Source organism: Clavelina lepadiformis, chromosome 4, assembly GCF_947623445.1.
Source record: "Clavelina lepadiformis chromosome 4, kaClaLepa1.1, whole genome shotgun sequence".
Classification (NCBI taxonomy): domain Eukaryota; kingdom Metazoa; phylum Chordata; class Ascidiacea; order Aplousobranchia; family Clavelinidae; genus Clavelina; species Clavelina lepadiformis.
In genome coordinates, this window is record NC_135243.1 from 22,818,638 (window position 1) to 22,844,436 (window position 25,799).

General features: G+C 36.1%; 2 protein-coding genes and 1 long non-coding RNA gene across 3 annotated transcripts; all 3 read left to right on the forward strand.

Moving 5' to 3' along the window:
• The first annotated feature begins 2,681 nt into the window (after window positions 1-2,681).
• LOC143452857 (protein ABHD13-like) lies at window positions 2,682-6,235 on the forward strand. Its single transcript, XM_076953992.1, has 2 exons — window positions 2,682-4,960; window positions 5,206-6,235. The coding sequence occupies exons 1-2, from the start codon at window positions 4,510-4,512 to the stop codon at window positions 5,898-5,900; spliced, it is 1,146 nt and encodes a 381-aa protein (XP_076810107.1). The 5' UTR covers window positions 2,682-4,509; the 3' UTR covers window positions 5,901-6,235.
• Window positions 6,236-6,241: 6 nt separating this feature from the next.
• Window positions 6,242-7,804, forward strand: LOC143452858 (uncharacterized). Its single transcript, XR_013115112.1, has 2 exons — window positions 6,242-6,470; window positions 6,958-7,804. It is a non-coding gene; the product is annotated as an uncharacterized LOC143452858 (long non-coding RNA).
• Window positions 7,805-12,662: 4,858 nt separating this feature from the next.
• LOC143452005 (uncharacterized) lies at window positions 12,663-21,963 on the forward strand. The gene is made up of 2 exons (XM_076952810.1): window positions 12,663-12,895; window positions 20,977-21,963. Exons 1-2 carry the CDS (start codon window positions 12,860-12,862, stop codon window positions 21,703-21,705), a joined length of 765 nt encoding a protein of 254 aa, XP_076808925.1. The 5' UTR covers window positions 12,663-12,859; the 3' UTR covers window positions 21,706-21,963.
• The last annotated feature ends 3,836 nt before the right edge of the window (window positions 21,964-25,799 follow it).

Consider the following 25,799-nt stretch of genomic DNA (forward strand, 5'->3'; position numbering starts at 1 on the left):
TTTTTAAATAATAGATGATGCCTGCAAGTGATGGCTGACAAACGACCACGCCAGTTATAGTCACTGTAGCCTACGTGCTTACTTTTGCAAATACACATTACGTCTTGACAAATACCGCTTACGCAACGCCTACAGTAGGCTTTCTTTGATAAAAAGAGAAGTCGTGTTGTTTTAATCATTACATTACTTTAAAATACGGTTCAAATTTGAAAATATGACTATTAAATTATGGATTCGTCAAAACTTTTGTCTGTTTTTCCCTTTTAGTTGAAAAGATCAGTTCAATTTCAGCCTAATGCACACAACGCAACATTTGCTGTACCTACACGATAACTTAGCGCTACCTAGCGTCAGTTGATGTGAAAAACGTGAAAATGGCTGTATGAAATAAATTGCTTACATCTGGGCTTCACCTATCCTAGGAAAACTTCTCCTTTAGTTTAACAAAATTGCTTCTGTATAACATTTACAGGAAATTAATTTACCAAAGGTTATCGTAAAAGCAATGAGAGAAGATAGAATAAAACAGGTGATACCGTTATAAGTCTTGTTGATAAAAAATTTTACTTCTTGTCACGACGGCAGATTTTTAACAAAGACATCAAACTCGACCCACAAGTTAATTAAGTCATCCACCGCTTGACTTGACTTGAAGACTTGAATCAAACCCAGTCTTTAAAAGAATTGACTGTTATCAGGCCAAATCTTCCAGTAAATGAAAGTCGAGTCAAATAATTCCGTTGAAATCCAAACAAATAGAATAAAGAGCGAAAACCGGTTAGTGCTTCCGCCAGCAGCAAAAAAAAAAGATTTATAATGTTTATAAAAACGAAACCACCTGTGTTTTGTTTTTATTTTATAATAGCCTTATATTTCTTTAGTTTTATTACTTAATGATCATAGGCCTAATTTAGCTTTAATAAGCTGCTAAACCTAAATCAGAAAGATTTGACTCCAATTAAATTGAACTATTTTAACTGCCTTGAATTAAAGTCAAAGCTGTTTTTTTCTAAACTGATTCAAATTAAGTAAAGAGTTTTAAAAAGTGACTTTTTAATTTTGTTTTCCGGCATTTTTACAGAATTTTTACCTTATGCATAAATTTCACCTAGTATTGAAAGTACTTGGGTCATTGACTTGACTAGACTCGATGCAGTATATTCGGACCATTTGTCAACAAATTGGTCCTTATTAACGAGGTGTCAACCCTGACTGTACATGATATTCGTGTTTACACATGCCCGCATAACTTTCATTTCGGCACATCCCTTATGAAAAATATGTGTTTGTTATATTGTCTTTTGTGAAGTATTACACAACAATCATCTTCGCCATAAAGACCACGTACACTGGCATTGTTTTGATATGAGCGAGGTACAATTGAAGATTGATAACTTAATTTGCTTCTGACTGAATGGTATGAGTTCTCATTCCTCAAACGGCGTGACTATGTTGTTTAGTTGCTTAAATTTTGTCTGTACATTATACTAAATGATAAAGTTCCCATTTTTATTTATTGTCAGACACAAAGGCTTTCACCTTTGGGCAAAGCTTACCTTTGTTACATTGTGCAGTCGTAACAAGTTAGAGAAATAAAAAGGTAAAGGAAAGATTGCAAACATTACAACAGTATATGTATATGTGGTACACCAGTTCAAGCAAAGTAATTTATCTGAACGTCATTAAGGAGAATTTAAGTTTGGTCAACAACTGAATTGCAAGATCCCAAAATAAAATTTCAGCATTTACAAAACATCCCATGACTCGTGACGTAACCGTCACACCCTAATAAACAGAGTTCTTTTTATGTTACGTACGTTTTATTCAGAATTTTGTTGATGTTTAGTTTCTGTTTATAAAATGCTTTTAAGCATAAGTCAATCTATAGAGTATAGACTATACTCTTCATAAAACATATCGATGAAAAGAGCTAAGAAAATTTGTATTAGTTTACAAAAGCAAGTATTATTGGCGATATGTTTGTGATGATAAGTAGATATTAAGTTATACTGTGTTGTTTACGGAAACCGCTTTCATGAAACGTGACATAACAATTGTGCATGCCTATATTGCGTGTATTATTATTCATAGCTATTCAATGCGTTACAGTCTACTAAGTTAACCCTAGAAAGTGGTCGACTTTATTATGTAGCTGTCCCAATGTTTTATTTAGATGTAATCGTTCAAAGAAGCTTCAATATAATCAGAATATAAAGTTGTCCAGGTGTAAAAACTTTTTTTAAAGATTGTAGAAAATATCAAACACATTACAACAATTTTAGCTAAACATACTGCTTATATTGGTGATTACATTTACTTCAAACTTTAAATGGTTAAAACTTTAATTTTCACTTTTTTTGAAATAGTATTGGCGCTTTTTCTGTAATTATGGGCGAAATAATATGTATATATTTATAATAATAATAAAAATCTAATAATAATGATATATATCATAAATAATATATAATAATCTATAAGCCAAATATATTTCTGTTTGTAAATCGTGCAAACCGACTCTGTTTTTTGTTTTACATTTAGCTTTTCCGCAATCATTCACTTTCTCTAAATTTGTAACGTATTCCTCAGTTCCTTCATTCCGTAAATTAGTTTTGTCCGGAACCTTTTTGTTTTCAAATTTGGTGGAATTAAAAATGACAAGGGTGCTGCAATAAAAGCAGCACAATGTGACTCGTGTTTTCGAGATTGCAGTTTGACACAGCACTCTTTGGCTATATGGTGTACTCGCAATATACGTACGTACCATCCATAGGCCTAGTGAAAAGCATGGCAACCTGAACTGCAGAGTATGGCAGTTTTCGCCGAGATCTCAGGCTGCAGAAGCAGAATTCCTGTGTCTGCGTGTGCAGGTGTGCAAGGAAGTTAATGGTGCTCACCGTGATTCTCGATCCAAGTATCCCAGGCATTTGCGGTAGGCAAAGTGCGGCGTTTTATACCGGTATACTAGAAAACGAAGAAAAAAGTCCTTATTTTTTTAAGCAATCACTCTTCTTTCGGTGCACTATACCGTTTCAGCCAAGAAATCTCACGTGTGCTTGTGCCGCACTCTGCAGCCTGGACCTGCAACTGCACCCTCACGAACGTCTACGTGAGAAGGGTACGATCTTTAAAGAAAAGGAAACAATCTCGTTCCCTTTTTTGTGAAAAGGCTTCGCGTATGGCCTAGCCTACCAGACTGCAAGGTGCATCAGTTTGCGTCCAGCGCACCTCAATTTTGGCCATCCAGCACCTTTCGGTTATCGCCAAAATTTCCAGCCTGGTGCTTAGCATGGAATGCACCCTGGTACTAAACCGAAATTAGAATAAAAAAAAACTGCTAAAAGCAAAAAAAGAAACCTATTCCATATAGCAATATGGATCTAAGGCAATTTTTAAATACGAAGACAGAAATTTTGACATGGCTGTGCCTACTTTGCAGATTTATATGATTTTATTGCAACGTGCTTATGCAAGAATGAAAGCAATATTAAGGCTACCCCAGAGGTGGGCAGTTGGTACTTTGAAAGTACTGTCGGTACCAGTACTTGGCAAAAAATGTACCGACGGTTCCGGTATTCGGTACTATTTTAAAAAAGTAGTTCGATACTTTGTCGGTACTGGTACTTTTGTGTAATAGATGCTGCTACAAATGTAATGTTTGTCGCTGTTATGCCCCCGGTAAAGGTTACTCCAGGTCAAAACATATGTGACATTAATCGCTTGCAATTTTACTGGACATTTCTAGATTAAAAAAGGTCAACAGATGCTAAAATTGGTATTAAGGATTAATAAACATGTATTTTTGAAAACATAGTTGTTAAAATTTTGAAATTATCACGTGGGAAGCACCGGGACCGACTGAAATTTCTTGAAAAAAGTACTTTGGTACAGAGATTTATCGGTACTGAAAAAGTACCGCGGTACAGTAATTCGGTACTATAGTACCGCAGTACTGCCCACCTATGCGCTACCCTTTTTAGATTTATAGCATTTTTTCACACTGCTTAAACTTATGCAACTTAATCTCACTGAGAATGTACAGTGTACTTTTAGTGACAGAAATTGGCAACTTTGAAATTGAAAGCATATATTGTGTTTTCTTTGTACTGTGAAAGTGGCAAGTTCGTAGATTTTAAGTAGTCTTGGTGTTGTAACAAGCACATCTCGGAGAAGTATTTAGCATGTTCCTGTGTAAAATAAATGAAACAAAACTATTCTGAAGACTGGACAAACAGCATTAATGTGACTATTTTCTGTGTCAAAGTCAAGATTTTGAAGCCTTGAGTTTTAAATTGTTTTATTGTGCATTGGGCAACATTTTTGGTTTTGTAACTGACAGTGTCATATATCCGAAACCATTGTAACCTGAACAAAAGAATCAGAGCGCTTAACAAGTGTTACATATAAAGTATTAATGGAGTGAGTATGAGCAGTTTTCTGTGAAATTCTTTTTTACAGTTGTTTAATTTATTCCCATCTTCAGATACCGATAGACACTGATACGCTAAAAGTATGAAGTTAGTTAATTACTTTTTAAGTTGTACTCATATTGGATACAAGAGACTGACAAACTCAAACTCTTTCTGCCACTCAAAGTTACGTGGAGTCTCGGAAGCAATTGGGCAGTTATTTTGTTTATGTGCTTACTGGGCCCCATTCGCCCTTCTACTACTTACAGTGCTATACGTACGAGATGATGGTATCGTTCCCAAATTTGTGTTGATTCCAGCAATTGCTGTGCTCATACTAGGAGTTTTCTATCAAGCCCAGGATAAGTTGTTGTACCATCCAAGTTTGCCTGAAAATAGCAGGCTCTATGTTGCTATTCCGCCACCTTCTGTTCCATTTGAAGTTGTGGATATTGTAACAAAAGACAGAGTCAGCATCCATGGCTACTTTCTCAAACAGAGCGGAGAAAATCTGAAAACAGCGCCGACATTTGTTTGTTTCCATGGGAACGCAGGTGACTAATATTTTTGTTCTTATCAATAGACAACATATATATTATTTCTGTTTGTATTAAATGTAATTTTCACTCAATCAATTAATTAGAGTTAATTAAGTTCAATGCCGGTGACTAAAACTTCATAATAAGCAGTAACAACAGCATAAATAATATTAATTCCATTTCTATTCTGCAGTTTTCACCTCATTTGGCATCAATGTCGTTAAGTTTGATGATAAACTGTAAAATAATTTTGACTTCAGGTAACGCTGGATCGACCAGCGTAATGTGCCTGTACACAGGTTGCAAAGTTAATGTTCTCACCATTGATTATCGTGGGTACGGTCGAAGCAGTGGGGTCCCATCAGAGCAAGGTTTGTACTTGGATGCACTCGCGGCTGTGGAATATTTACACTCACGGACTGACATAGACCTAAAGAAGATTGTTTTACATGGCCACTCACTCGGTGGCGCCGTTTCTATTCATCTCGCATCGAGGTGTGAGTGGGCAAAAGATCGAATCAGTGCCGTGATAGTAGAAAACACATTCTCCAGCATACCCATGGTGGCTTCTCACTTGTTTCAAAACTCTCTTCCTTTCCTGAGCTTGTTACCACATTTTTTCTTTAAAAATAAGTTTAAATCGATAGAAAAAGTCCACGACATTAACGTCCCGGCGCTGTTTATATGCGGGGACCAGGATGAAATTGTCCCATCTGAAATGTCTCAAATGCTATATAACACAGCCGGGAATCCCCGTTCTGCATTCGTGACTATCCCAGGAGGAACTCATAACGACACTTGGTGTGTATCCCCCCTTTATCAGATTTCTATTGTCCGGTTTCTAAACAAAGTATTCGAGTCACGAGGTATATTTGAAAATCCAGTCAACACCGAAGAAAGAATAGCATTAACTTGGGAGTGGCAGAATGACATAAGTCCCAGTAGGGTACTTTGAGGATATTTAGCTTTTTATTACTGTTTGTAATGTTTATACCTGTTTCTCTCTTGTTTTACTGGTAGCTTATTAGTCAGCCATTCATTCTAGTTCATTTCATGTTAATGCTTGAAGAGTTTTATGTCCCAAAAAGCACTTACATTATTTTGTCTGTGTATTTTAGCGTACCATTTTATCACCTATTTGTTATGTTTTCTGCGAAATTTGCTATTAGTATTAGTGACATTTGTGCTTGTTGTAGGGAAATTATTAAACAAATTTACTGGAAATCTATGCCGAAATGCTTTTTGCAAGTAGAAGATTAATTTTAAATCAACGTCATTATTACAACTTACTTACAAGTCATTCAAATTTGTATTTTATAGAACGTGTTGAGTCATTTCAAATGTTTCTCAGACCTTGGGATGAAATAGGTGGTTTCCCCATTCCGATTCGGTCTTTATTTTTTAATTGAGCTTGAAGCCGATCAAGCTTTTCCACCAAGAATATTTTTAGCATTGGTTCTTTTGTTGGAGATGAGTGGTGTCGCAAACAAGAAGGCGATCCACATTGTGACATCATAAACAGAAGGTTCGACACCAGGGGTAGGCTATAATAGGGTTACCATATTTTCGTGGCCTAAAATCCAGACACTCTTTAGTTCCCACTAGCGGTTTTTAAAAATGAGGTATGAACACATTGTCAATATGACGTCACAGTAGCAATGCTTTGCCTATCCATTGTATACCGGAGTGGATTTTTGAACATAGTGTCGTGAATTCACTAGGCTATTGGGCTGTTTCTGATTTGACCTCTGGTGATCTCTAGGCTAGGGTCTAGGTCAGACACGTCGCGTGCCACGTGTTGGACACCCCTGATTTACAGGATTATTCCTGCAATTCTAATTTCCCCAAAACGCCCATCATAAAATTCCGGACATTTGAGCATTTTTTAAAATTCCTCCCGGACGCAAAATTTAATCCTACATTCCGGACATGTCCGGAATTTTCCGGACGGTATGGCAACCCTAATAATGCACCACTAATTCACAGCAATAACCGCTCTGCTTTTCACGTAGGTTCGCGATACTTGTGTTTCTTGCCATCCGATACTTTACGATCCGATGCAGCGATAATCGATTTCGCTAATCGCTTTTTTATACCGTACATGAATGTTTAGTATAAAGGGCGTATTCTACATCAGTGTGAGGCACAAAAAATGTTTGTGGCTTACAAGGAACAGCCACTACTATAGAAAGAATAACTTCACATAACTTTTCTATTGTTAACTCAATACGCTGTTGGTTTTACTCCATGCAGTGAAGCAAGACCAACATTCCAGTATTTATAGTTTTGTTTCTGTAATGAAATATATATTAATATTATGTAAATTGTAAAGGAACTAAATAGGGAGGCCACAAAATTGTGCACTCTCTTGGCCACAGAGACGGTATTCCGGTCCCTGGAAGTTGAGTTTATTTTGTGCGGTTTTCTTTAACCATCCATTTTTTGTGCACTTAAGATCATCATTGTCATTTTAATCTAACCATGTCACTTTATATGTCTATTTTGGTTGTTCATATGCATGTTTGTAATGTTAGGGAACATGTTCTCTTCATCTTCCAACAGTGTAGTTTTTTCGTTGTTTGCATTATTTTGGTTTTAAATTCGTTAAACTTAGAAATTAATCTATGTGTTTGGTAGCCATGCTAACCTACCATCTTATAGCACAATTCTATTGTTGCTATCTTGCATGTTTTCAGACCTTGTGCTTTGCCATTTTTTACTGTTAGTTAACTGTTTGTGAGCATGTGTTCTACTGTGCTATAACTACAACGGTTAGCATCGTAACTTTCGCTCCGCACAGTTAATGGCGAAAAATAAACAACACTATGCAGTTAGGCTTAAGTCAAACTGCAAACCTTATAGGCCTATGAAAACAAAAACAACAGAAAAGAATCGATAAAAATTATTCCGAATACAGTGAATTATTGATCTGTTTCAGAAAATAAAACCAATAGAGCTACATTTATTACACAAATAAAAACTTGATATGTGATAATAAAAAAGTTACTAAAAAAAACTCTTTAAACCGTTAAAGTTACCAAAAAAACTCTTTAAACTGTTAAGTACTCTGTATGACCAATAAGCTGCCGCAGTACTAAAACCTGACTTGTGTATCGATAATAATTTGAACTAAAATGTCAGTCTCTAAATTGGTAACACATGTCAGATGCCTATAAAACATACACGAAATAAAAAACGGAGAATTGGGATAAACCCACATTGGGTCTGCAATGGAAAAGATATAAGAAAGTTAGGCTTAAGTTATAACCAATCTCAGGACTTTGATGTAAACACGCCAATAATTTAACAAGTAAGAAAAATATTTGTTGGCATATTTGTACACAATGACCTGTGCAAATAAAGATGGTTTTCAGTTATGCATGGGCTTCAAATCGAAATCTCATAAACAAAAACACATCATGGAGATGTTGCCAATAAGGAATGCTGTCATTATTACGCCATCGCCCAATAAGATATTTGAATTAGAAGCAAACAACTATTCCCACGAGGAATGGATTATTTCACGGTAGAATTGCAATAAACCTAAGAGCAAGTGTTGTATAAATAAGGAAAGATCCCTGAGGTTGCTTAGGTTACGAGGACCATGCAATGTCTTATCGAGATCAATAACTTTTACGTGGAACTGTGTTTTCCTGTTGGAACGTTGCTGCTCTACACTTAATGACCTAGTAATTAAACTTAGGAACCGGAATATTACTGACAAGCATCTTTTTGAAAGTAGCTGAAGAAGAAAAGCAAAGAAATATTTTTCACTGAGAGCAGTAAAACCTAATTCAAACTGCAATCAACGGATTTGAAAACGCGAAAATTTTCATCACTTTAAAATTTAACGACAAGTAGCGCCTGAGTTCGCGTTCATTAATTATAATGCAATTGTTTCAATTATTTTGGCAGCATACTGGTTTTGAGAGGATACGTTTTGCAAGTTTCAGTGTGAATTTACATCAGTGCTGTGCTCTCAACAGCAAGAATAACAGTTAAGATATTTATGTAGGTCTTTGAGATTACACGGTGATGAAAATTTAATGCGAAAACGTCTTCTCGTTAATTGCCTTTCAACTGACGTGCGAATGCTGTAATAATATCTTTAGAGTCTTGTCGGCTACGTTGAGTTCGCCAAACTACCTAAGGTATTGTCACATATTACCTACAGTACTGTTAGTTTGCTTATTTTTCGTATGGAACCTCTCCAGTCAGAAACTGAAAAACGTGTCAGTTTGATTTACAGCTTGAGAGTGGTTTGGTACCGTACACAGTATAATTATCGTGAGCTTGGCAGAACAAAGTTGGCTACAAATTACAGTTAGAGCAATGTGTTGGGTTAAAATCATATTGGCCTGTAGGGTACAATGTTAACTTGGAAATTTTGCTATCTGTGTGTTGTGTTTATGTTTGTAATCTGTGTATATAATCAAATTGCGTGCGTAACTTTGTTTCTCCGTTTAAATTTTGGAGTAACATACAGTTCCCGATGGCTATAAGAATCTTTTCCTGTGCTATGCAAAACATGCAATTTGTATGTTGCTTGGACAAGCACTTAATTAAAGGATGATTAACAAGATCACAAAGTAACCAAGTGTACAAGAAGCAATTAATGAAGTACAATGTGTATTTTACATAACATAATTTCTATTCTGTAGAAACGCTTTTAATGGCCCAGGCCAGGAGTGGGCAAACTTGTTCAATGAAAGGGTCACTTGCGGAAAACTACAAGCACCAGTGAACCCCAAAATCAGTAGTTTCAATACAAATACGGTAAAAAACGCAAGTTTTACATAAAATAAAACTGCAGCTAGAAGAGCCACAAAGAACATGTCGGCGAGCCGCAGTTTGCCCACCTTTGGTATAGGCTCTGTTGATGATGATTTACTTATAGCGAAGCAATATAGCCCAGTGTACAATTCTCACAGTGACATGAATTATTGATGAAAGAAAGTTAGCTACTTTTCGTAACTTGCCAAGGTATCTATCGTAAAGTCATGGTTGACCTTTCTAATTCAATATCATGAAGATTTTCTCATCGCAAATTAAAGCTAGCCAGCTAACTGACACAGGCTATACAGCAATAACTAAGCCCAACTTAAATTAAGTAGCTTCAGCAATGCACCAAAAAGGATGGTAGACCTATACCAAAAAAATTCGAAAAATTGATTTCTTTAGAAAACAATCAAGTGACGAGCGAGTAGCCTATAGTTAAGATCAAGGTAAAACTTTAGCGGTAAATTGTTTGTTCGAGCTAATGCTGTAACAGAATAATGAATAAAAAGAAAGAATACAAAGGCTTAGTTTCAAAAGAGTGGTAATAGGCTCTGGTGAGGTAAAAAGTCATCCTATTATTTTTCCAAAAGACAGACAAAACAAAGTGAAATAAATGGTTAGCTAAGTATGTGGCTTGACCGCCACAACCTAACATGATCTGTTTACAAAACATTTTCCTTTTTATTCAACGACCGCCTATAGATATGGCTAAAATTGTATTTTTGTCGTTTTTCTGTACAACTTTACCACTTTAAATTGTCAAATTTCAGAAAATATTGATTTTCTGTTCGGTTGTATTATGTGACCGTCTGTTTGTTGTTACTTAACTATAGATCAATACTTGTGCATTTCGGAAGATATTAAGCTAGTAACCGATCACAAACTTCAGTAAGATACGTTCATGAAACTCAATGTATAAGAGGTTACTGCGTTTAATTGGAGGAAATAACCTTGTGGGCCTCGTGGTAAAACGCTTATAGAGTTTTCTTGCGTACTAAGTTCATTAAAGTTGTCCACGCTTCTGTTTTCAATATAACATGAAACTATGTCAAGCCAGCAAAGCAAATAGAGATACCTTTAGAGTATATAAGGATGCGTTAATGGAAATTTGTATTCAATTTGATCTTTGAGACGTGCTGGTCGGTTGGCACAGAGCTGCCGAGCCGCATCTAATTTCATGTACAAGCGCCCATAGATACAGGGATTGAAGTTTGATCTATTTCCCAGCCAAGTTTGAATTTATGATTAAACTTATTACAAAGAAGTCGAATCGGTATTCCTATTAAGTTTTTTTAATAATGAAGGAAAGAGCCCCAGTGGGTGTATCAGCCTTGATGGGGTACAAACCTTTTTCAGAAAAGTTTTTGCGCATAAATATTGTACTTAAAATAGCTCTATGATTACGATAATTTTTACATTGTATGTATAGATAAAAGCATATGCTATGGGAAATATTTCGACAAAGTTGTAGCATTCATGACAATTCCCTCTGTTAGAGTCTGCTTACCCATTCTGCCCCTGTGTCAAGTCAATCTGGTGAATTTACCAATGGTACTTTTGTATATCTCTAACCCACGTTTTAAACCTTAATGTTTAATATCTCCAAACAGAGCCCTGTCCTTTCCAGAATTGCTGTAATGAAAAATCGATTTTATGATCGAAGGCAAATGACAGTGACGTCAATAAATTTTTGATCCTCATAAAGAGTAGATAACAACTATAGCAGAGAAATCTGATTACATTCAGTCTCAGTGCGCTGCGAAACGATGAACTATTTTTGAAGGCGATTTTCGAGAGTATTTTGATTTTTATGCTCCAGCTATCGTTAATTGCCGGTTCAATTTGGGCCGGAAAAACTTTCGCGGGGAGTTTGGTCAAAACTCAATTTTATTTCGATTATTTATCTGCAAAAATAGGGGGACGTCGATTCTAATTACATCACAAGTCGATTTAGATTTGAAAACTGCAAGTAGCGTGAAATAAAAAGGGCTTGTGACGTAGCGGTCCCAACCCGGCAATTGCCTTTGATGGGGTTCGAGATGAAGTTTAATTTGTCACTCAAAGACCAATTAATAATTTATTAGCAAATTAATCGACAATGCAAAGTGGCCGTTTTGGACTTTGAAGAACATCTTCGCAAACGGACATCGCTTTATCCAGCGAAAAACCACAATGTTTCACTTCGTATTGAGGCTGACGGTTCCAGGCCGATTCAACCCACGGACGGTGCAACCCTGAACCACCCAACTAACATATGTGGGTTTAATAGTCCGTTGGTTGAAATGACCGATATTGACCACTGATGGACAGGTGTCAGCGTCCAAAGTATTCCACGCGTGTCTGATGTATAGTCTGTAACAGCCCATGTAGATTCAACCTTTCCAGGCGGTGTAGGCAATAGTTCTTGTTCAGTTAGCAGTCAAACAAGACATAGGCCTACATAACACAAATTGCTTGATTCTGTCAACTTAGATTCTCAGTATTTTCAGGCAAAGTTTATGTTGAACAGTTCGTGTAATACGAGGCTGAGTGGCTAGCAGAGTCGCAACTAAGTCGTCACACTGGAGTCAAGTCAAGTCATTGGGCAAATAAAACTCGAGTCAAGCTATTCATTTGATATTTAAAACCAAGTCATACATAGAGCAAAAATACCGTTTTCTGTCAACAAAATATTTTTGAAATTTTTACAAATTACTTCTGCTTCATATAAGCGTTCGTAATGGACAAAAACTTCTGTTTTAAATCACATTTAATATGTTTGGAAATAAAATAACCAAATTATTTTATCTTAAAGCTGAATCCTAATCGACGAGACCTGATTTGAGCCAAGTCGAGTCTTTGAACTACGTGACTCGGATCCGACACGGGTCATTGCAACATTCCTTCAAGGAAATATATTTAGAAATATCAAAGCTGAATTTAATCTTTCAGAGTTTTATTAAAAGTTTGTCTTCGTAAATGGTCTGTGCAGTCGTTATAGTCGATATAGATATAGGATTTATAGCTAAATAAGACTAATTCTAGAAATGAAATTTCGTCTTTACACCTTTGAATGCTGAATCTGCCGATTGCATTTTTATTGCGGATCACCAAGGGAAGAATTGGTGGGAAGGGGAATCACCACTAGCGAGAAAAATGAGAGCCGGGGTCGCAGCAAGCAGAAAACTAAAGGTCGGTAAAATTAATTGTTTTGGTGTTGTGATGTCACTATATTGTATTTTTTCGTCACCTGGTGTCATATAGTAGAATTTATGAAACTGAATGTGCTGAAATGATTAGAAAGCCTGTTGGAACAACATGGCTAGCTTTTAGGTGTGAATTTTTATTTTCTTTTTGGTTGAATATATGCTTAAGATAGCACGTAATTCCCAGGGAAATACCATGCTAAAAATACGGTAAATACCCGCATGTTTACTTTAAGTATAATTATAGTAACTGTGTATTGTTGTTGTCTGTATTTCAGTATTATGTTGGTATAAATAACACATGTACCACCAGCAAATTGTACTACTATGAAAATAACATCCAGAAACATAATTTCTTTCATCAACATTCTGCAACCTATTTGTTAACGACACCAGCTGTGTGTATTAGCTTGGATAGCAGCGCGTTATAGCGAGACTTTACTCTTTTAATACCAGGAGGGCGTTTTAACGCGTAAATTATTGATACTAAGAACGTTATCACCGTTCACCTTTTTATTACTGAAATAATATTAAAGTTAGTCTTTCGGAAGTAGCGTTTGCACACACAGCCACCATGTAAGGGTTGGACCGGTTTGAACGGGAATTAACTGGAAACTCTATCTTTGTTGTGGATAGAGCTTTTTTGGTTTAAACTTGAATGATATTTAAACTATTCTTAGTTGATTTTAGTATAGCCGATATATCTTCGGGCAAAACACTTGAATACAACACGCTAGTAACGTTTTTAGTGGCTATAGTGATTTGTTTGTTTATTCTTGTAAATTACTCAAACTCTATCGTGATCTAATGAAGTAATCTAATTATATGCGGAGGTAGGTGAGTTGTTTATAATAACAAGTAAGCCAATTAGTGTTTAGTAACCACGGATGATATCCAACACAAAAGATAATTTAGAGTCATTTTGATATAGCTGGTTTTATCCTGTCGCTAGATGATGTCAATAAGCTAAATTCGGCTTACTGTAGTAGTTCTAGAAAGTACCTTTTTCAGAAAAAGAAGTTCTAGAAAATGCGTTGAATCAACTAGTTCGAAGTTTGCCTGAGCTAAGCCTCTTTTGCAATGAACTTGGGAAAAGCAATGACGACGCTTGCTCTTTTTTAACGGTCCTGGTAAACACTTTCAAATTCGGGCATTATCACAAAAGTTGTTTGCATCGTAAAATCCACACTGATAACTCTAGTAACTGGGGCTCGAGTGATGAGGAATCATCGCCGAGTTTAAGTCCTGTTAAACTTTCCACGATCAGTGGATAAACGTTCTTAAGTGCTTAGCGCAAAAGATAAAAGTGTCTTGAATATTTTAGGCTTGGGCCTGCATTGTACTGTGTGATTGAGGGTGAAAGGTCAACTATTATCGTTAAATATTTAGTTGTTTCGTGGAAATTAACTTTTTTAGTCCTTATCCGATTCCTAGAACGGCTCATTAGTTTCTCTCTGAAAAATATTGAAGAAAAATAAATAAAAATAAATAAATATATCAAATATAATAAAATAAATAAATAATAAAAAAGAGGAAAATAAATGAAATGTATTTACTATTACCAATCACATATTATTACTATTGGCAGGCTTGTATTAAGTGCATTTAAATATTAATGAACCTTATATACGCACTAGGCAGTAAGCTCTAGTTAAAATCGAAATCAGTTTTTATTCACTTTTAAGTTTTCACTCTTAATTTTCACTTTGACATTTGAGGGTAAAAACAAACGAACTATTTTGCGTTAACAAAAGTTCCAGCGGTTTCTAAACCCTTCGACGAAATTAACTTTGAGAAAGTCTAAGTAAAAATTTATCGTTGCAACATGTTGGATTTACTTCGGTGCGATGTTTAACACAAAATATTTCAAAACGTGTTCTGTTAGGTTATGCAGATCATTTTTCAAGCAAAATCGGTATCGATCATCGTTTATTGATTGAGTGACTCACCATTTATGGAACATCCAGCGCGTAGTGGCCATCCGTTGTTTCTAAAAATATCTGCGGCATTTTTCATTGAATTGAAACCGAAGTTTTCTGGAATTACCAGATTCAAAGAGGTGTTAAGTAATGTTAATGGGCTAATGAAGTCCCAGCGTATGGGTAAGTAAGATACGGGGGAGGGAGAGGGGGTCAAAAAGAAAATGGGTTTATAACTCATAGCATAAAGAAAATTATTTTTACAAAAATATCAATGACTTTGCCTGAAAATGTTGTTAAAAAGCACGTTTTAGGGTCTACAGAAAGCGTGTAAATCAACAATTTTTAAATTGCAATTCGATTTGGTTTTCCACATGTATTTAAATGCACTTCGCTTCGAAAATGTGTGCAATTTTAACGATTTTGAAATTTATGCCGTTAAATTAAACCAAATTATAATCAAATATTTATGTCGCTTTTCCAAAGTGTTGGGTTTTGCCATTAAATTTTCCGCAGTTCTGCTTAATACGAAACCACATTAAATTGTTTCACTAAGGGATAACTGACGTGAACTCTTACAAGGCGAGAAAAGATAATTAGCGAATGATAACAAACTGTGTCATTCAGATTAGAATCTAAAAAGACATTAATAAAACACAAAGTCATTAACTCGCTATCAGTGAGATAGATGTTGTTTCTCTCACATGGCCTATAAATGAGTGATTTTACAAAAAAGCAACTGTTTTTTTTGGTTAGCCATGTATGCAGTATCGCAGTAACACAGGATGTGTCACTCACAGCTGATGAAGTGACACATATACCACGTAGGTGATATGGTTTGTTAGATTTGGCAGAGCAACGTCTGACAATGACTTCCGGAGGGACGCGATAACTACCAAAATGTAGCCACAGTAACAAAAGTAATGTAGTTAACGTAACTAATGCATCGATGCTAGATACCCAATGCAGCTATTATGTAACTAATAGAACTATAGGCTACTGTATATACCGAATGCAGTTGTAACGTAACTAATGCAGCTTTACTAAATACCGAATGCAGTTATAATTTAACTAGAGTTAGATTATCTACATTTTCGTATTAAGAGTAGTCCCTGCTTTACTATATAGCGCAGTTGCATAGACATTATATAAGTTTAGCAAATATTGTTGCCAATAAATAGTCACAGCATGTGGACACACCAGTTCGCAAAGATGGATCCAAAATTGTGCGTCAGTTTGCGATCCTCAGAATTTTGCCTAAAATTGAGTTTGTTTTATGCCGCCATCAGCGTATTTACTCTCATTAAATAAAGTTAGGAGAGCGCACGGCTAATTTGCTCTTCGTGTAGGTCTTATTCCACCGTATAGAAATAGTCTGTCGTGATATCAGAACTTCCAATAGGTTTGAAAACCATGAATGTACAATTTTTAAAATATTTTTATTCAATTTTTACCTTACTTTGCTATCGCGTGATATCACCTCATTACGCTAAACGTTCCAAAAAAAAATTAAAATTTGGTTTGGCATTTTTCTGCGAGTTCCTAAAGACATCTATGAATCACCTTGTGATCGATCAGCACTGTATAAATGATCGAATCCATAGGACCCAAACATATGAGGCTTATTTAAACCTCCTTTCCATACGTCTATGATGGTGTGTATATCAGTTATCATCTACAGACCAGTTACACAACATCAGCGTCTCAACTAACTCTGTTGGACCAAGAAAACATCAGTTGCTTTGAAAGCTTTTGAAGTCTTAAGCTTGTCTGCAGAACCTAATTAATGACTTGACGTAAAAGTCTGAAGTCAGTATAAGCTACAAAAACGGAGACAATGTAGGTAAAGTTTGCACAAAGGAAAAACAGAATTAAGGGAATTACTTTGCTTTTCTTTATGACGTAAAAACAACCTGATTCTGCTTCTTATATATTCAAATAATGACGTAATAGCATATTCCGCGTGACGTCATTAGGCTGGAATGTTTTGTTTGTTTAAAATTGAATTAATCTTGTAAAGATTTTTTTTAATGCAGATTGAGATAATGAAAGAAAAGACGTTCGTGCTATCAAAACTTTTTCGTCAAACGATTTGATTTCCATTTTACCTTAAAACGTTATTATTGAGCTAAAATAAACCAATTCAAGGAAAATGTCATAACATTTCACCATAGTTTACGACTGACACTGACGCTTATAAAGACAATTGCCATCACCGGTGCGGGTATTTATTCATAATTCATGGAAACGATTTTAAGCTTCCTTCAGTTTACCGGAAAAAATCTATTACCCTCGAAGCAATTTTTGCCATTCAATGTTATTTGAAACGTTTGTAGCGTGGCAGTTTACCTGTTTCTTCTCCAAATCCAGCCGTTTATTTCTAATTTATTTGTAACAGCGTGGTCTAGTTTTGGTAATGTATTTGGTAATGGTAATGTGGTCTTGTTTTGGCAATGCATTTACATCAAAGGTTATCCACAGAAAAGCGTAAAAGTCTTAATTGTGATTTCGTTTGTCATGAAACGAGCAGAGAGGAAAGAATTGTTTTAAGTTTGCTTTTATTCCGTGATTCGACGACGTCAACAGAATCTTTCTCAAAATTTTTTATTTTTGCAATCTTTTTTGCAGCGTTTAGTTCTATAGTGTTTATTTTACGACTACTTCGAGGAATTTCAGACTTATCATTAATTATTAAAACCCTCGCAGGTAGTCTAGGAAAGTGTCAAAATATTCTTAAAAGTACCACGGCGTATCAGCCCTAAGGCTACTGTGATAAGCTTCTGTGAATGTTTTGCAGATAAACCCTTTGCTTAAAACATGCGCTTAAAATTAAAGTTAGTTTTCTTACATTAAGACAAGGAATAGTTTTTGTAAGTGACTGCTACTAGCAGATTACATAGTTCAGTTATATTGTTAGTTATGGGCCATAAATTGGTCATTAACTTATCATTTTCGTGTTGGGTTTTGGCTTTCGCTCAACTAATGTACAGTAAGTTGCAAAGCGCAAAAGGTCTTGAACCGGATAATTGTAACTTGTTTGTTTTCATACGTAAGTCAGTTAATACAAAATAAATGATTAGCCACATATATCTTATATATAGCATTTGATAGTGTTCATCGATTACGTTTTTGTTAGAAGGGTTTTGAACAGAACATTTTACGAGGCTTTGATACAATTTGATTATTATAGCAGCCAAGGCCGCTCCAGCGTAAAATTCTTACCGAACCAAATATATCGAGTACGTCCCCTATCAAGCATGTTGTTAAAAGTAGTATAGCACTAAACTGTTTTGGACTAAAATTCCAGAAACTTTAAGGATGCAAGTGCCTCAATCGCCTCATTGTAGCTGCGACTTGTAGGTATCCTTCGAACACGGGTTTGTGGTGTCAATGGAGGTTAGAGCCATTTAGTAATTTTGACGTCCTTGTGGTGAGGCTTTATAACTATGCTGTTGTAATTTAGTGGCTGTGCACGCTACGCCATCGCTTTGCACTTGCTATCTCTTTCTTTGAGCACAAAATTGAAAAATTGCAAAGATTGCCCTCGCAATTCTTCATATAGCGTCGACGCTGTTGTGTTGGGATCAGCGTTGGTCGAGCTGTGGTCTCTAAATGAGCCGAAGTATATAAGTCAATGTATTGTCATTTTTTGATTTATGGACAACTGATTAGATTTTATCTCTACAGTTTTGAATTGTTGCAAAAGTTTGTGCAGTATGTCGACTTAAGCATCTAGTCTTCAACCAGATTTTGAGCTTGGCTCAACGAATTCGTTGCTTATCTTAGATGTAAAATCTTTTTTCACGAAGTCTATCATACTCGTATTAATGTTATATCAGGCGACAATTAATCCTGGCAAATTTCGTCTATATTAATTAAACAGAATTACAAGATATCTAGTCGGTGGATAAAGATCACAACGGTGTGAAAATACGTATAATCGTCCTGGAGCGAGTAGAAATTGACCGGGTCAAATTAGTTACCTGTAATCTCAAGGCTAATGTTTATTTATACCTTATTTCCACAATATGCGAGCAATGTAGCAACAGGATGTGCAAAACCACATTATTTTCGACATTATCTTTCAATAGATGTCAAGGAACTGCCATAGCTTCCACAACAGCATGGCAATTGACATGATAACGACCGTTCGCAAGTAACTGAAAAACTCAATGGAAATCATATTAAAATTTTACAATCGAACGATAAGTTGCTGCGCTGGTGACGTGGTTTTTGTTATGACAATGTTGCTTTAACTCCACACGAAATGTGAACGCATGCATAATATCTTTTTGTAATGCGATTAAAATTTTCTTTGGTTGCCATGCGCGCAAAGATTGCTTGAACGTCACTGCCTTGTGTATAGAAGAGGTTAAGGAATTGTCACGTGATCTTAAAATGACTTTGCCTTTTTGTCCAATAATTACTTTTTCATTCCAATTTTTTTTTCGAGCTCGACAAATGGGTGGACCGCTTGCGCATTGATTTTTGATTACCACGCTAACCCAATAAACCTAATTATCGAGTGCTAGTTGTGAGGAAAAATGTTATTCACTGAAATTCTCAAATTTTATTCGATTGGAAATCTTTTTAGTTGCTGTCAATGATTGAAAACTTTTTTGTTTCAACAATCAATCATCGTTAATAAACACATTAAAACAAAGTTAATTACACAGAACATGCGTGATTGTTTTTCCGAAATTGGCACAAATATTTGCGTTTTCGCTGCAAATTATTTCTGTACCCAGCAACGCGTTCGTCTAATTACTGACAAACTATTAGTTATTAAAAGCGAGATGAAACCGCAAGTTTAACCAAAAAATTCCAAAGTTTCTAAACCAACCAACCTGTTTCACAAACTACTCCTTTGATTTTTCTGCGACTCTTTGTCAAAACACCGATGTTTCGTCATAGAAGAAAATATATGAATAATGTAGAGATAGGCTAAAATAGAATTTTTTTCCGATTCATCAGATGTCCTTTCTCCTATTGGGCCATTGTTGACCCGACATGACGTAAATAATTCATAGTTTCGCAAATAAAGATACATTTTAAATGCTGAAAAAAGCTTTTTCGTGGAATTTAAAAGTGCTACGGACACCGGGCCCACACTTAGCGAAAAGGCCGCTGGTTTCTCAAATGCTTTTTGTTTGAAACAGCTGAGCATGTAACTGGCATAATTGAAAGTTGTGGAAAGCGGCATAATCTTTTGTGTAACATGACTCTAAGCGCAGTATAGACGATAGAAAAGCTACAGCAAAAAGATTCCATTTTAGCCATTTCTTTATTATTTATATTACAGTAACAACATGCGAAACAACATCAACCATAAAAATTAAATCTTCACATAAAACATTTTAAAGAAAACATTTCCCCAACTTTTGCTTCTGCCATCATCCTCAGAGTGACATTGTTACGTCATACCCAACTTCAATTAGATGTGAGCACTAAGGCCTACATATCCCATAATGTGCCAAAAGGAGGAGCTTTTCGGAGTCATTAGTATTTAATTCGCCGTGGTGTTAATTCAGGTAATCCCTGTGTGATGTAAGGTGTGTCACAATGCCCATTAAGCTTAAAGAATCACACGACAAGGATCAATTTGTCTTCTGCGCGAGAACAGAAAAAAGAAGTCATCATTCTTACCTCATTAACGGGCCTCCTTTCCGGAAGAATAGGCTGTTATCGGACAGAGCCTGGCGGAGCACGCGTCCGCACGGAAGGGAAAAGCGCTAAAGACTAAAACTATCTTAGAATTAAGGAGGTTTTTCTATCTTGGACGTTGTCTCGGAGACGTATCAATAATTCAAACTCGCTCGAGAAGAGTTTAGGAAGTTATTTAGGTGTCTTTATAGCGATTTTATACTAAGTATTATTATACTTTATGACAATATTATCAGACAATCACAAAAATCAACCAAGTTTTAAGATGATTGCACGAATTCGCGTTATTTAGTTTGTTTGAAGCGTAGCGCTTTGTGACTTTTTTCTTGTGCTGGCATAGGCAGATGTATTGACGTAAATAGGGCTTGATGATTACCGAGCCGTTATGTACAGTATAGGCTACTAGACTTTCCATGCTCTATGAACCCCATGGCTTTAAATAATTCAGGATTTTCATTGAAAATATGTTTGTTTTAACTTGCAGGCTAAATCGGAAGAGCCGCGTAGGTTGCCGAAGCCTAATGTAAATAGAGAAAAAAGAGCGACCAAATCAAACGGTCGAGTCAGACGTCAAACTGTCAACAGCAACGGACTAAGCGGCACTGGACGTAAAGATCTTCATCATCCTGATTACAAACCGTTGCTTCACCTCCACGCAACATCACAGATTGTTGCACAACCGAAGCAGTCAGTTGCGAGAGATAAATTCATAACAAACCTCGACGGGGAAAGTGTAAGTACTCCAGTACACCAACTAGCGGATGGTTTTTTACTTTCAAAACTATCAGATCCAACCGACACTCAGCAAGGAATACCTGGGCCATTAGTTCCAGCCGCCAACGACGGTTTAACAAAGGATCATAGAAGGAACAACATAATTGCGAAGGTGGCGAGCTCTGCTGACGCATTTGTTTCGGCTCGCGAAGCGGCCCTTAAAGCCGCTAGAGGGAGCGAAAGACTGGAAGCCGCACGTCGGAAATATTACCGGAAAGCGATCGCGCTTATGTCGGTAGGTGGCGTCATATTCGCTACCGGCGTGACAATGGCCATCTTATTTTTTTGCGACAAGTCCCTACGTGTTATGCGGATGGCGGGACCAATATGCTTGGCGGTAGGACTGCTGCTAGTGGTATGCGGGATGGTCTGGATTCCGATAATAAAGGCAAAGTTAAAACGTCAGCAACAGGTCATGAGCAGAACCTTTAGTCTATGACGATTTGACCTTTGTGAGGTCACTTTTGTTGTTTATTTGCCAAATTATTTGACCGCAGCTGAGAAAATTTGAGTCAGGCCTGTGTTGGCAAAAACGCATTTATTAAAACTAGCAGTGCTTTGGCCCCCACTGGCGGATATTGATTTTTGCTTCGTTCTGTCTTTGCTGTGGTTTATGATATTACTCCCTGACACGTTTGCACTAATTACTGCTGCAATGACAAATCATCTAACAATAAATTAGAGCAGGATTGTGGAACCTTTATTACAGGAAGGACCAGATGAAATTAACCGGCTAAAACCACTGGGCCGCACCTTTATTTAACATAAGCTTTTCACTGGTAGCCGGCATAAAAAGTAATTTTTATTTTGTTTTTATGGCATAATTAGGGGTTATTTTCTAACGGAAATAAAAAATTAAGACGCATAAATTTCTTAACATTACAAATTTCCGAAGAAAACTACTATTCAAATTTATTGTAACATAAATAATGCAAGATTGGCTTTTCCCGGCGGGCCGCGGGTTGAACACCCCTGAATTAAAGTACAGTATTGCATTACCGTTTGGTCTGGACTCTAGTTCATAATATTTATGGTTACGGTAATTTTTATTGAAACCTGGGTTATAATTTTAGTCGAAATCTGCTAATTTACTGATTTTTGTCTGACATGCTTTGTGGCCAGATTTCGTTTTTAATAGTTTGAGCGTATTGTTTACAACGGTAAATAAATAACGTACCACTTATGAACCGATACAACGAGAAACACAAAATTAGTTAAAATAAAATTAATTAAGAATTCAGCGCGGATTTTCTGCAAATCCTTGCAAAATGTTCAGTAAAAGGTAAAATAAATGTTAAAACGCATATTTTTCCGATATAACTCACCTTTAAATTGAAAAGTTTGGATAAACATTATTGCTTTATTTTTCGGTGGCACTGTGATTTCTTTGCTGATTATGATGGCAATAAACATACGTTATAGTTTGTTATAATGTATACGATATGAGATAAGCTACACCTCACGGTGTAAACTTATTGTACTGATTGTGTTTTGTTTTACAAATTACTTAATACGTGTAAGTTTGCTAAAAAAAAATACAGGTTTAAGACATTTGAACTATATCATTTTGTCATTTTTTTTACAATCCGACGACGTTCACCCCAGCGTAAGACTGACTGTAGTATGCTGATAGAAGCAAAAGTGGACAGACCTCATATATTTTTCCAAGTTGTTCTACGCACTCTATCCGTTATGTAGTGATTGGTTCTTCAAAGTTATTTCTTGTTGCAAAAGTGATGTAGGCGGTTCTGAGTTATATTCTGTTAGAAACTGAAACTCGGCTTAATTTATGGTTTACAGGAGGCTACATGTTAATTTACGACGCTTTGCATTAAAACTCTTAACTTTATGGACTGGGATAGGCCTAAAACAGTTAAAGATTGTTTAAGACAAGGCTATATCACGTGATCGATCATGCGTAACGGCAAAGCGGGTTAATGAAAGATTTGTGTATCTTTCATGTTAGATGTTGTAAGCTTAAGAAAATAGCTACACGTCTGTTTTTGACTTTTACGCAACTTAATTAGATTAGCTTACATTTTGCTTGCAGAGAGTTTTGGCATTTGACAAATTCAATGCTTGTTTAGATTTTTATTTACAAAGCCGTTGATTTCAACCTTAGTCGGTGTACATCGGATTAACCTACGAGTGATAGAAGCAACAAATCGTAGCAAATAAAAACGTAAACAAGAGCACAATAATAATCATACTATAGTCTCTTTGGAACTGTTACTGAATAAAATGAACCGAATTAACTTACATCACACATTCCAGGTAGAAATTGTACAGGTCTAAAATCTGTTTTACAAACAAGAAGTAGTACAGGTGTTGTTTTAACCAGGTCGCCACAATTAGCACAATTACAAACTATCAACTATCAAACTATCGTCCTTTATTGTTCCATTACAATCAGGTTAAATATTCTATATTAGCGTTAATAGGATGCAATATGACACCTTTCCTTATTAATCGAAAAAAAACTTGCTTAACATACCACTCAAAAAATTAGTTTTGAGCAAGTAACTGGGCTTGCTTACTTCCACACTAGCAATCTAGAGGAGAAGAAATACAAAAGTCGAACACAGATAGTTTTTTGAAACCAGTCACTATGCTCATGTGCTACTATGAAAGCCTCGCATTTTTGACTCACCTACCCTTCAAAAATATTAGCAAGTATGTAATGTTATTAAACTGGAACATGCCTACATTTGTGTTGTGCTAAAATTTCATGATTCGCAGAATATTCAGAAAAAGTCACAAAATTTCACGTGTAACGGTGAACGATTGAACACTGAACTACTGATGAGGTTTCAGTTCCAAGCAATGGCGTGACCCGGAGTGTAAAAGCTACCAGTTTCTTGTTAACTGATAAAAAATACTGCAGATTGCCACCCAGTAACCTTCATAACGGGAGTAATTTAGCAAACAAACAGTAACTCACAAGTTGTGAATCACAACTACATGGGGAATAATTTGAAGTCGAGGAATCCAACTGGGTAAGCAAACTACACGCGAGCATAAACATCAAGACCATTAAGCTGCCAAACATTCGATAATTTTTTCGTCTTCTTAGTCAGTCGAACAGGAATCCACAGTTTTGCCCACCCACCATTGCATGGAGGTTAGCCTTGTTTACATTTGAGCAATAAAAATCACAACATTTTACTAAACAATAAGCATTTTACTAAATATAAACAAAACAAAACTACTGTAACAAAATCTACAAAACGGTTTTAAAAAGTTTTATATTACTTTGAAACGGTTGTTAAAAGGTCACATAGAAAATGTAATGTTTAATTTTTAACATGGGTGGTCAGTTTAACGTAAATATACAGCATATACGGGATAAATGCGAAGCACAACTCTTTACAAATAAACCACTCAAAAACATTTTAGCGTTTTAGGTGAACTAAATCGTGACCCGACACCTTATCGAAAGACACTTTATCGAACGACACTTAATCGAACGACACTTTATCGAAAGACACTTAATCGAACGACACCTGATCGAAACGACACCTGATCGAAACGACAGTTGATCGAAAGACACTTTATCGAACCGAAAGTTGATCAAACGACACTTTATCGAACCGACAGTTAATCAAAACGACAGTTGATCGAACGACACTTTATCGAACCGACAGTTCAAGCAAGATTTTTGCGTGTTTCTCAAACATTGAAACAATGGGTCATTGTGATGTTCAGCTATCTGTCCATGTTTGTTTGATAAAGTTAGATTTTGTAATTTTTGAGATATTGTGATATTTATATAATTTTGCTCTCTCTCCGCATTGAAACGTATTACTCATTTACGCACCAATAACTTGACTAACTATTCTTTTTCGTTCTCTTTTCACAGCGGGGGCGCGGCGTAACAAGAAGAATTTATAGAAATGTGTCACTTTTAGAAATACCTAATTTACACTAAATTCACTTTCTTTAGTTTTACAATTATGATGTATACAGGAAGCCAGATGATGTTTCTACTAACCTGTAATAATCTCATCAGTCTACGACGCATAGGTTTCTAGTAATTAACGATTGCAAATGTGTGTGCGGGGTTGGCCACACCTAGTTTTTTTAGTAAAATCGCGAGCCTGGTTAGGATAGGGTTAAGATCCACAATTTATCGAAACAACTGACGATATGCACTGTTAAAAGCACGACAACTGACGAAGTGCACATTTCAATCGCATTCATTTAATTACAAGTTGTGTGCAATTGCTCGAAGATAACTTTTTATGTCCATATTCGTTGAGTCATAATTTTCGACTGTGCTTTTCAGCCGTTGGTTGACAGCGTCGTAGCGCTTCTTCCGAGGTGGGCCATCGATTCCAGCACTCAATTGCTCAATTAACATTTCGTTGGAACCTTGTTCCTGCTTAATTTTTTTGACGAGTCTGCGAAGCGTCGGATGGGATATTGAGACACGCTTGCTGAACGCATTGTGCCATCCTTCAATGCTATTATTCGTTCGTGGAAGGTCATCTTGAACCCGGTGGAAGACATTCCAATATCATTATTAATATCATA